The following is a 12,526-nucleotide window of genomic DNA, read 5'->3' on the forward strand; positions in this document are numbered from 1 at the left end:
AATGTAATGTTCATTGCTGTTCCTTGATAAGGAATATCTGGCAAGGGGATGGGAGCTATGTCTCCCTTTCTTTATTAGAAACTACTTTCCAACTTATCAGTGAAAAACAGCTTACTTTAAGCTTACAATTCTAAAGAGAACTACATAACATATTCAACTTGCCACCCTAAAAATCCTAGACTAGAGACCATCAAGTTCATTCAAGAAAAACAAATAATTTTAAATAGTGTATAATCTGAGTGTTTGGGGGTTAATATGGGTAGGGCATTGGTGAGAAAGAAATGAAGTGAATGGAGAGGTAGAAGAAGAAAAAACAAACTGTGGGGCAAAAAGAGAAGGAAGACATGACATGAATAAATAGATGTAATGCCAAAAAAAGAGAGAGAGAAGAAACATGAAAACATGAGAAAAGACCACCATGGGAATAACAGGGAGATAGAGGAATGAATGAGGACACTCACCTGGCTACCTGAGGCCCTGCTGCAGTGGCTGAGTCCCGCTTTCCCCACTCTCCATCCAAGTCTTGACCCGATGAGTGGCAAACTCTTGACGCTAGCATGCACCAGTAACACATTCTCACACTCCTGGTCATCACACACTTCCAGGTAGCACCACATTTTCCTTTTCACTAAAACTCTGTTAAGTTACATTCCCTTCTTCTTCCTTTGTTGATCTTTCTCTTCTTCCTAGTGATTTCCCTGGGCAATTCATGACTCAAGATCACAACAGGAAACAAGGTTTAAAATATTATATGTCCACTTATTCCAAATAATTAATTAGCCTAGTTGGGCCTGGAAGTATAGTACTACAAGGACCCTTCAGAAGATCATATAAATTGCTTACATAAAAAATATTTTTGCATCTGCAGTCCCCAGCATTGTCAGTGTATTAGAATCTCCAGGCCAGCTATTAAAAACTGGGTATCTGGACCCATTGACTAGAGTGATCTGCGCTGGAGTAGTAGCATCTCATGTCTTGTAAGCACTTCAGGTGATATAGGATGATATGTAGGCAGTATTGAAAATTGTGCCTTTTGAGCAATGGCCAGCAGTGTGTTAATCATAATTCTAGGACTAATAAGACACACACACACACATATATATATATATATATGATATGTATGTTTGTTTTGCATATATATACACATATACTATATTTAGCAAATTCCAAAACTATGTATTGTAGATATATAATATACACGTTACATATCTATTATATCTAGCAAATTGCAAAGCTCTGTAATAGATATGACATATTACAACTAGTACAAATTTATATTAGAACCTTTGGGGAAAAAGGCTAAAAAAAGACTAGCTCCAAAAAATGAGAGGGGAAGTGGTCTGTGGAGCAGTTGTCATGGCAATGGTGTTGAAAAGGGCTTCATGGCGAGTGACTTTGTCTCTGCTTATCCAATATCCAAGCACAAGGCTCATCATGTTACCCCACTGTCTGCTAAATTAAGCCATAGCTGCTCACTCCAATTTCCTTCCATTCTGATTCTCTACCTCCTGGTACCATGTCTCCAGCCAGACTCAGCCACAGCACACTTCCTCTTCTGGGTCTTTCCCCCAGTCATCCCTCTAAATTGGACAAGTCTATAACTCTCCATAAGCACATCTCCATCATTGTCTATTGAAATTTTGTGAAATCTTCAAGGTCCTTCTTCCATGAAGTATTATTTTTCTTGCCAACAGTCATTCTTGTCTTTGAAATACTACTGCATGCTGTTTTGTTCTCTCCCTCTCTGTCTCTTTCTTTATTTGAATTTTATAGTCATAAATTTTTTTTCTTATTTGTCTAATAAGCTGAATGAAGTTTGAGACTATCTTCTCTATCTTTGGATCCTCTTATGAATCTAACCTGGCATGGCATTCTGCACAGAAAGTATTCCACAAATATTTATTAAGTGGAATTAATTTTTTAAATGTTGACTTTTTACCAAGGTATAAAACTGATTAAGATATGAAAGTAAAATTTAGACAGGTGTGTTTGTTAAAATATATCAGCAGTTTAAGCAGATGCTTTTCTGTTCCTAGACATACAGGCTTAGACAATGACATAGCCACAAGAAGTTCATACCCTCCAGTGTACCACAGCCAGCATTATCTGGAGATTTGTGCACCTGTTCTGGGGGTACATCAGGTGCATACTAAGTGAATGAATGGGTCATGTTTTGTGCACCCTAACTTAATGGTACTAACATATCCCTGTTGTGAAACAGAATGGGCACTTGTTCACCTTAAATCACTTCCTTTGCTTCCCTTTGACACTTGTGTCTTAAATTATAACCCTGGGATTTATTATCTTTTGCTTCAGAAGACAGACAAGGCATTTTTGTTGTTGAATACAGTGCACTTGCCCTTCTGTCCACACATTGAGAAACCAATAATAGTTTTTAAGAAATGGCCAAGCTTGAGCTTGTTCTTCATAATGTTCCTCTGCATAAGAGGTTCACCTTTTCTTTTTCTTACACCCTGCAAATACCCCTACTGGTACAGTGAATAAAATGAAATTGTTGGCCTTAGTCTGCATTGTTCTGCTGTACATGATAATTTGGAGTGTGCATTTAAAAATAGAATCTGGACTCTCGAGTTTACTGGTTACTTTAATCAATGCTCTTGAAATTGCTTTTGTCTTTTTAAAAAAGGAATAATGAAAAAAATAGAATCTGCTTGAAACACAAAAAATGAGTCTGGGCAAATTTCTTTTCTATGGGAGACAAAGGATCTTTCCAACAGGAGGACAGAATGACAGTTCCACTTATCTTGGCTGCTTGGAAATTAGATCAGTGACATATTTTCTGTTGAAGAAGAAACCTTATCTTAGTGGTTACATTTCAGAATCAATCATCTGGATCTCAGTCCTGCCCCCTCTCATGAGCAGGGAGCATTATACAATTTGTACATTTCAATTAGGTTGCCATAAAAAATGAGTAGCCCAAGGGCATTAGTTTATTACTGGTACCCAGCCATGTTTTCCTTTGCTAAATGACATTCAGAAAGCCTCTACTCCGAGCATAATCACCTTAGGGTACCCACAGAGTGTGGCCCCAAATGATTCAATTATGGCTAAAAGTTGTTTTCTTCCCAGAGCACATGACTCCAGAAACCCATCTGCGGTCTTTTGCACTTGCAGGATGTTTTTTCGTCCATACACATTCCTACAAGGATATAAGTGCAGATGAGCATTATGTTCTGTCTGTCTTCTCACTGTCGTTTTTCTTCTGGCTGATCCTTTTTCATGACCCGCAGCATTGTGTCTTAGGGCAAATAATCCTCAGTTTACCAACAAATCAATTTATAAATCAGCTGAATCTTGCACTGACCCATAATAACTTACTTAATTCACAGTGAAACTCAGCTCTGCAGTATGTACAGTTTCTTTTCAATTCTAGGGGAAAGGAGTCAATGTTTCCAATTACTTGAGTTATCTGGAACATGCAGAAATTCTCATCTCCCACTCTGAAAATGAGATTCTTTCTCCTTCTCTTCAGAGACAACTTGGTGTGGTATATTTGAGTGTAAGGATGTATCAGTTACCATGGCTATGTTACAAAATGATTGAAAACAACAACCACATGTTGTATCTATATCTTGACAATTTGAGCAGGGCTCAGCTTGTGGGTTCTTCTACTGCTATCTTCTATCTCATGCAGTGATGATTTGCTGACAGCTTGGTGTGGATTCGTGGCCCAGTATTGCCTCTCTAAAGCATCTGGTAGCTGGTTTTGGCTGCCAACCAAGCCTCTCTCCATATGGTCTCTCAGCCTGAAGGAAGCCAGCCTTCATTCTTGTACCAGCGTTCCAAGAGGATGACCTGGGAAGCTGAAGGGCCTCTTCAGCTCTAGGTTCCTAAGTTGCACAATGTCTCTTCCACTTTATTCATTGTTAAAACAACACAACCACACAACCAAGCCCAGACTGAAGGGCTCTTCTTGATGAGAGGAATAGCAAGGTTAAATTACACCAGGACAAGGAACCATGAGAATTATTACAGCTATCTATATAAAAAGAACATTTTACTATACTTTAGTTCCTAAAACTGACTCTTTCCCCCCTTAATGGGAAAAATTTAGATCCTGAGATCCTAAACCAAAATTTCAAAATTACTGGTCTCTTCCTCACTAAACATAAAAAGAAACAAACAAAAAAAATCAGTTTCTAAGGGTGTCCTATCCTTCCAATATAAAAAAAAATCACTCATTTTACTTTTGGAAGCTGTATAGTCACCTTCTCCAAGTCTTTTACCATGTTTGGCTCCATCCTTAGTCTAGTCGCTTGGTAATCCGTTATAGAAACTCAGGACAAGTAATTCTTCATTCTTTAAGACTTTACTCTTACCATCTGGCATTGCCTTTGAAACTAGCCAAGGAGTTGGACCAACAAAGAGAAGAATCCGAGGGAGCAGGGATTATGCTTGTTCTGTTTATTCTTGAATTCTCAGGACTTTATGTGGTACTCTATTTATGTATGAGTGAATAAAATAAAGGTACCTGCTATGGAAAACAGACTAGTTTTAGACTATCTGAACTGGAAATAATCCAAGATCATCCGTAGTTGTCTCCCACCTGCTGATTCACTCCCCAAATGCTCTCAATGGCCGGAGTTGGGCTGGGGCCACAGCCATCAGCCAGGAATTCAAGTCAGGTCTACCAAGTGGGTGGCAGGAACCCAACTACTTGAGCCATCACTAATGCCTCCCAGAGTCTCTAGCAGGAAGCTGGAGTCAGTAGCCAGGAATTCAACCCAGGTACTCCAATATAGAACACAAGTGTCTTAACAACTAAGCCAAACACCCACTGTCTGAGATGTGTTTTTGAAAGACATAATTTCATCTTTTTTGTGTGTGAAGATACTAATGAAACTTTACTCTAGATGACAATGAAGCATTTCTCAGGATCTGGTGCACTGTGATGTTGATCACCATTTAGGATGTGTCATTTGATTCTCAGCCACAGAGACTCTTTCTCACTCCAGTTGGTGTAGTTTATTTTAAATGTTAAAATCTTTTTGGAGGGGAGATATGTTGTGTCCCAGAGCATCAGTAGAGACTGTGGCAAGATTTTTCTTGGAAATTTTTGAAAAGTATGGTCAACTGTAGGTAAAGGGAGATGGGAAACTTTTGATCAAGAGATCACACCAGTGGATGGTGTGATCCAGAATGTTTTTGTAATGCAGAAGTACCAAATTACCTGAAGAAGCAAGATACTGGAGGCAGGAAGACCAGAAAGAGAGTCCATTGCAGTTGGTCACATCAGAAATGAGGCTGCCCAAGGTGGGTCAGTGGTGGAAACAGAAAGGAAGAATAAGATATAACAAAGCAAGAATTGTTTACCTTCTTAAAGGTGGGCAGAAGTCTTAGACACAAACAACACAAACATGGTATGTATGTTTTATTAACATTCCAACTGATTGCAAATGGGGGCTCAGGAATAACAGATTACAAAATGCATCATTTATAGTAATCCTCTTATCTGTGGGGGAATATGTTCCAAGACCCACAATAAATGTATGAAATCCAGGATGGTGTTGAGCTCTGTATATACATTACAGTGGTGCTTTGGGGCCATAATTAAGCAAAATGAGAGTTACTTGAATACAAGCACTGTACTACAGCAACAGTCAATCTGATAACTGGGATGACTGTTAAGTGACTGTTGAGTAGATAGTATACACGGTGTGGATACACTGGCTAAATAAATGATTCCTATCTCCGGCCAAATGGAGTGAGATCACATGAGATTTCATCACACTATTCAGAATGGTGCAAAATTTAAAACCTCTGAATTGTTTATTCCTGGAACTTTTCACTCAATATTTTTGGATCTTAGTTGGATCTTAGTTTTGGATCTTTTGGTAACTGAAATTGCAGTAGGCAAAACCACAGATAAGGGAGAAACTACTATCTTTGATTTTTGGCCTACTTAGTCAAGGCAGATATTTACATTAAGAGCATTGAGCATGTCAAGAGGACAAATCTGACTCCTGAAAAAACAAGGAGTTCACTCTCAGTCAGGGTTTGATAGCCAGGTAGTAGTTGGCAATCTGACACTAAGACTTGGAATGAAGATGAGGAGAGAGTTTGAGGAGAGATATAGAGTGAGAGAAGGGATTAGGAGGTTACCAGGAGGTGAGGAAAGTTTAATTCCTTGGCATAACCACAATCGTAAGGAGTTGGTTTGAGAAGAAAGGAGAACAGATCTTTGGGGAAAGCATACAAATTGCAGTGAGAGAAAGAAGAAAACTTCACAGAGAAAACCAAAAGTAATGTAGTAAGAATATACTCAAGAGAGAAAGGAGTTTAGGTAGAAATCACTGATCGAAAAGTCTGAAGCTTTGAAGAAGAGCTGGGAACGTTTAGGAGAAGAGAATACACTTGTACTGATGTCAGAAGATGATCAGAATTTATTTTCTAAAATCAAAGCATCCTGTAACAGGAAAACATCAAGGAAAACTAGCCGTCAGGCAGCGGTTGTGCTCAAGGCTTTCAGGGCCGCTCCATCCCTGATGGGAACTGGTTGGTTGTCCTCTCCAAATCCAGCTCTAAAATCTTTGCAATATCAGAGAATTCAAGTTAAGAAGGTTTTCTCTTGCTCCATGTCAAAATCAATGACATCTATATATAGATTCTTCCCGAGCAGCTTTCTGATGCTCCATGTTCAGTAACCGAATTGCTAAGGATGCAGAGGGCACTCCCCAAGAAGACTGTTGCTGAAAGCTTCTGAGTCAGTTCTCACAAGTTTGGAAATCTCTGCCTAGGTACAAAGGCTTACGGAGGTTAACTCGGCACAGATTTCCCTCAAAATCTAACACTCCCTCAGCCATGAGTTTCCACTAGACCCTGTGGCCTCCTTGCCCTGGCCTTCCTTACTCCTTTCCTCAAAAATTCTAACAGCGTGGGCAAGGTGTGTCCTGCTTGTCATCAAGTCAGGAGAGAAAACAAGTCAGATGGCTGTCAAAGATCCTGTCTCACCAGCCAACCATAAATTTTGTCTTCTGAAAGAAAAAATATTCATTCTCACAAGCTGAAACATTCACTAACAGAGCAATTCAATTTTCAGAAATCAAAAGGCACTGCAGGCCCTCCAGAATGCCAAAGATAAAGGGCAAATTATTCACTATTTGTAATGGAAACAGCAAACTTTCATCCTTTTAAAATCATAGCATAAACTTTAGGACAGGAAGATGTATGCATAGATGCATGAGAGTACTTCAAAAAGCTCATGAAAAAATGGAATTAAAAGTAAGCTTATATAGGTGCAAAATGTTTGAAATCCATGCATAGTTTGGATTTCATTGTATTTTATTTTTATTTATTTGAAAGGTAGAGAGAGAGAGAAGAAAGAGAGAGAGCTCTCATCTGCTGTTAACTTTCCAAATGCTTGCAACAGCCAGAGCTGGACTTAGCTACTGCTAGGAACCAGGAACTCAATCCAGATCTCCCATGTGGGCAGTAGGCACCCAATCACTTGAGCCATCACTGCTGCCTCCAAGGGTACACATTAGCAGGAAACTGGAATCAGGAATAGAGCCAGGACTCAAACCCCGGCACTCCAGAATGGGATGTAGGTATTCCAAACAGCAGCTTCTGGCATAATGCACCTTTATCGTGAACTTTTTGAAAATCCTGTCATATGCGTGGATTTCAAAATGCTTTTGTTCCAAAATAAACTGATCTCTTACTTCTACTCTTCCATGAACTTTGTGTAGTACTTTATTTAAGTTTGTTGGAGTGAAGGTTGGGGGTGGGGGGGGTTGGTTGAGGGTTGTTCTGTATTTTCTCATTCAAACCATGAAGCTGGCCTTATGTCAGTTTACCAACTGACCATCTACACTCCTGAGTACGCCTCTCCTGCTTTAGGACCGTGTACTGCTGCAGGGCTTGTCAAATTTGAAGATGTGTTAGAATAACATGGAGACCTGGTCAAAATGCAGATGACCATGCTCCACCCCTAGAGTGACCGATTCAGTAAGTCTCCAGTGGAGCCCAATATTTTGCATATGTAGCAAGTTCCCATATTTCCTGGGTTCACAGTGTCTGCAATGCCATAGGAATTTTTTCACTTATCCAGTAACCCTTAGGTAGGGCTGCCAGACTTACTCAGTAACCTATCCCAAGACCAAAAGAAATACTTGACCATTATATGTACTAAGGAATCTGGTTCAAGCAAGATATGGTATTTATGTCTTTACAACTTAAGTAGCTATATTTTTAAAAATATCCTTAAGTTGAAAGAAAAATAACATGTTATTTCATTGCTAATAGCCACAATTACTTAATGAACTTGTGCATTAGTTGAACACTGAACAGTTTCTTAAATCTTAGGAACAGATTGGCTATCACCAAACTTATTTTCCGTTTCACACTGGTTTTCACACAGTGCTTGCTTTTCACCACAGCAGCTGCCAAAAACTCAGCTCCACAAAACACAGCCCTGTGGAGAGGAGTGTTGTTGAGGGGATCTCATGTTAAAGGTTTGAAGGATTGTGAGCTTGCGGTTTTCCTGCTGTCTGACAGGTGTCCTGTGTCACTGTCAGTCTCTCAAAGTTTTCAAGTATTCCCTGGCACCCCTGTGAGTTGGCCGGAGTGTACCCGGTGAACATCTTGGGAACTTGGGGACCCAATGTTGCCAATACTGCTGGTGTGAAGATTCCATTTTGAGAACGACTGTATGAGGGTCTTCAAAAAGTTCGTGGAAAGTATGTGTTCTGAAAACACAATGCATGGATTTCAAAGAAATGTTTGCATCAAAATAAGCTTATGTTTTAACTCCATTTTTTTTTTCACATACTTTCAAAGTAGCCTGATATGAATGGCTGGGAGAGTCCCTACAGAAGGAATTTTCTGAGCTTTTCGGGGATAATACTTAAGACCTTTAGAATGTTGAAAATTAAGGAATTTAAATAAATACGTACACATTGACCATCAATGCCTTTTTCCTTCACCCTTGAGATATGTTCTGCCCTTTACAGTCAGGGTGACCAACCAAGGGGCTTCCTAGGAGGCAGGACTTTCAGCTCTGAAACTGGCATGAGGTAGCAGTTAAGTGGCCTGTGTTGTGCATTGGAGTACCTGGTTTGAGTCCCAGCTCTGGCTGCAGCCTCCGGCTTCGTGCTCGTGCAAACTCAGGGAGGCAGCAGGTGATGCTGAAGGAATTAAATTCCCGCCACTCACATGGGAGCCTTTGATTGTGTTCCCACTCTCGGCTTTGGCCACAGCCCAGCCACCAGCTGCTGCAGGCATTTGGAGAATGAACCAGTGGATGGGAGCTTTCTCTCCCCGTCTCTCTCTCTCTCTCTCTCTCTCTCTCTCTCTCTCTCTCTGTGTTTATCTCTGTCCCTGTCTCTCTCTGTGTGTGCATACTTGCATGTGTGTCTGTGCCTCTCAAAAAATAAAGTTTCAAGTATAATAAAACTGGGATGGTAGATCACCCTACATTATGGCCCAATTTAAGCTCAGTCTCTTTCAAAATTATTGCCCCAACCTCTCCAGTCGAAACTAAGTATTATTTTCTCTTTTCCTACAGCATTCTGATTATGTCCCTATCTTAGTCCTTGCTGGGTATTAGAATTTATTCCCTGCGTCTCAGCTTCCTTCAGCAGATTCTTAGTGTCTTACATTGTGCTGTGAGATACATCGTCTACAGTGTCTTTTGGCATGCTTTGTACTTCAGGGGCACTTAAGAATACTTTCCATGAACTGGAGACATTAATCACTTGAGTACAAATGAGAAAGGCCAACTTTAGGCGTCATAATGGACTAAATAAACAGTGTTTTCAAAGGGATAATGTGATTCTCTGATGAATCAATGTAAAGATAACAGGAAATCAGCAGAGATTTCAACAAAAGAGAATTCCATGCATCAAAAAGCAGCCCCGACCGGAAGGAAGGATGATGAAAAAAGCGGGTATAGATTGCAAAAGGAAATTTTGAAATCTCTACTCTGAAAATCACTAAACATCATCCGAGCATCCATGGATCTTGCTTTAAGACGAAGATTTCCTGAAATAAGGGGCTGGGATAAAGTAATGTTGGAGACAGTGTTCAGGCCAGCCGCCTCCAGGAAACACAGCCAGCCAGGATGAGTGTTTGCCGTATTTCCAACAGAGGGGCCACACCCACTTTGCCTTTTAACCAAGGTAAGATGCGCACGTCCTGACTTCTTCCTGTCCAAGCTGAGATTGTTTGGGTTTGGAAGTCAGGAGCCGGGCAGGGAAGCTAACTGGTAGCAGAGGGGATGATGTTCTATTCTATTGTACTCGGAGCTGCTGACTTTTCCCATACAGGACTGATGTGAGGACACACAGACTCAGTGAATTACCATTTGCCTGTTTTTCATTGAAGAACGACAGCTCCAGTCGCCTCCTTCAACCCCACGTGGACTGACCATCTGCTCACGATAATTGCAAATTCACTTCCAGGGCTCATAAAGTCCCCCTGTGTTCTTGCACGTCTTTGAAATGCCTCAGGCGACTGCTCTTCTCTCCGATGGTGCAGCCGGGGCAGCCACAACAGCTGTGGGACTCACTGGGGTTTGTCTCTGCTCTGTTTCTGGCAGCAGGCACCAACCGCCCAACCGCTCTCCAAAAAGCCTGCAAATTGTAAACCCATTAAGGCTTAACTCCTAGGGGACAACAAAGAGAACTGCCTTTGAATGTGGGCTCTGTGTGGGTCACAGAGGCTTCTGGCACTGGGCTTGTCCTCAGGGCCAGGGTGAGCTGGAGGGAAAGTTACAAGCTTTGGAGGGGAATATTTTCACAGGTTTTCCAAACAAAGGGCTCTTTCTTCCAATCCCTTCCAACTCTTTTCTGATTGCTAATTAACCAAACCCAGTGGAAAACAGGCCATTTCTGCAAATAGACTGGCAGTAGTGTTTGTGTGTGTGTGTGTGTGTACATACACACACACGTGTGCATGCACGGTGCCACTGATGAGAGTTTTAATGGTATCAATGTTTTTGTTTGGTTGAGGAGGCAATGAAATGAAACCCTGTCCTACATTTTGCAAGATGGCAGGGGGACTGTCACTGGGGGTCTTGTCTCTTCACTTTCCGGGTGCTCACACGCGCCATCTTACAGCTGTCTTTGCATATCAAACATGGGACGTGTTTTGCTTGAACCCCCCTCTTTGCCTGTGAGAACTGCTCCAATTTTGACCCCAAAGTCTGTTTTTGGCCGCCTCCTCTCAGGGTTCTGGCCATATCTCATCTGGCTTCCCTTGTTTACAGCCATCAAGTCGCTATTTAGGAAGCCTTCTCAGCCCATCTGTCTTAAATTACTGTGTTGTTTACTTTCCCACCCAGGAACTTCTCTTCTGTTAGTTGTGTGCCTTTTGTATTTGTTATGCATTGGGAGAACTGGAAGCCGCTTTTCTCAGAAGCACATGCAGGCTGCTGGCAATTTTATTCCGGCAGCTTCACCACTTAGTGCATTCTTCCACCCTGGCAAAGCCTGCCAGGGCCTAGTAGCCTTTTGGACTTGCTGCTGGAGCTTTCAAAACCCTGCTTCTTTTAACATTGCTTATGTTATAGGTTAGTTGTGTACATTTTACAATACGGTATCTTGTACTTTTGAAAGAGTATTGCATTTTATTTATTTTATCCAGAGGGTAGCACTAATGTGGGGTTCCCTATCAATTCGACCTCAGCCTTACTGATGTTTAATCAATATTTCTTATTTGTTTTAGTTCTACCTTTCTGGTTATGAGACTATGATGGGGGGAAAAAAAGCTCTTCACAGGCCTCTAGTGGTCATGTTCTGGAACTGCAAAAATCTTCTATTCAAGGGTACAAAGCTGTGGTGTGACCCATATAGAAATTAGGTAATCACAAAAATATGTTCTTTACTGGGTAGTTAATTTAAATATAAATAGTGTGTTTGGGGGCAAGGAAAATAAGAACAATGATGAAATCAAACTCTTGGTTGACCTTACAAAGAGCAATATCACGTTGTCAGCTCTCTGCTGTCAACTGAACAGAGTTGTTTTAAAAAGTCCTTATTTTATAATATCAGCTCTATTTTAATTTCAGGTAATAATGTTACTTCACCTTTCATTCATTTTTAATCAATAATATTTATCAAGAATTCAGAGTGGCTTCTATTTTAATAGATTCGTCATTAAAAAGAAGAAACTGTCAGTTTAACTGTTTCCTCTCAAAGAAGCTACAGACAATCTGCCTCTGTGAAGAACTAGGTGGGGGTGGAATGTCCAGAGGCAGCCCCAAGCTTCTCCGGTTGGGAATCCACCAGAGTTCTCTCCCAGCCTCCAGTGATTTTCCGTGAGCACTGCATGTACCCTTCATGCTTCCGTGCCTTGCTTTTATGTTCCCTTTGCCTGAAATAACTCCTCCCTTCCACCACTTCCTCACCTGGTGCAGTGCTTCATATTGGAACAAATCCAAACCAATGGCTGCTTTTTATTTGCAACTGCCCTCCTCTACCCCCTTCTCTGTTAGAACTGTTCTGCAGTCTTCAGTTTTACTGTCACATGTTCATTGGATTATTAGAAATTCACTGTGAAGGATTTG

At 40.9% G+C, this 12,526-nt stretch overlaps 1 protein-coding gene across 19 annotated transcripts in view; it reads left to right on the plus strand.

The window, feature by feature from the left end:
- The window catches only part of STARD13 (StAR related lipid transfer domain containing 13), a 583,995-nt gene that overhangs the window by 433,546 nt on the left and 137,923 nt on the right, over window positions 1–12,526 (plus strand). The window contains exon 1 of one of the 19 annotated variants that reach the window (XM_051831809.2): window positions 7,788–10,139. The exons of the other annotated variants lie outside the window; for them this stretch is intronic. Within the exon in view, the coding sequence (XP_051687769.1) occupies window positions 10,082–10,139 (58 nt within the window). The 5' untranslated portion in view covers window positions 7,788–10,081. Of the gene's footprint in view, window positions 1–7,787; window positions 10,140–12,526 lie in introns of those variants that run through there. 19 annotated transcript variants of the gene reach the window in all.

This window comes from Oryctolagus cuniculus, chromosome 9, assembly GCF_964237555.1.
Source record: "Oryctolagus cuniculus chromosome 9, mOryCun1.1, whole genome shotgun sequence".
In the NCBI taxonomy this organism is placed as follows: Eukaryota; Metazoa; Chordata; class Mammalia; order Lagomorpha; family Leporidae; genus Oryctolagus; species Oryctolagus cuniculus.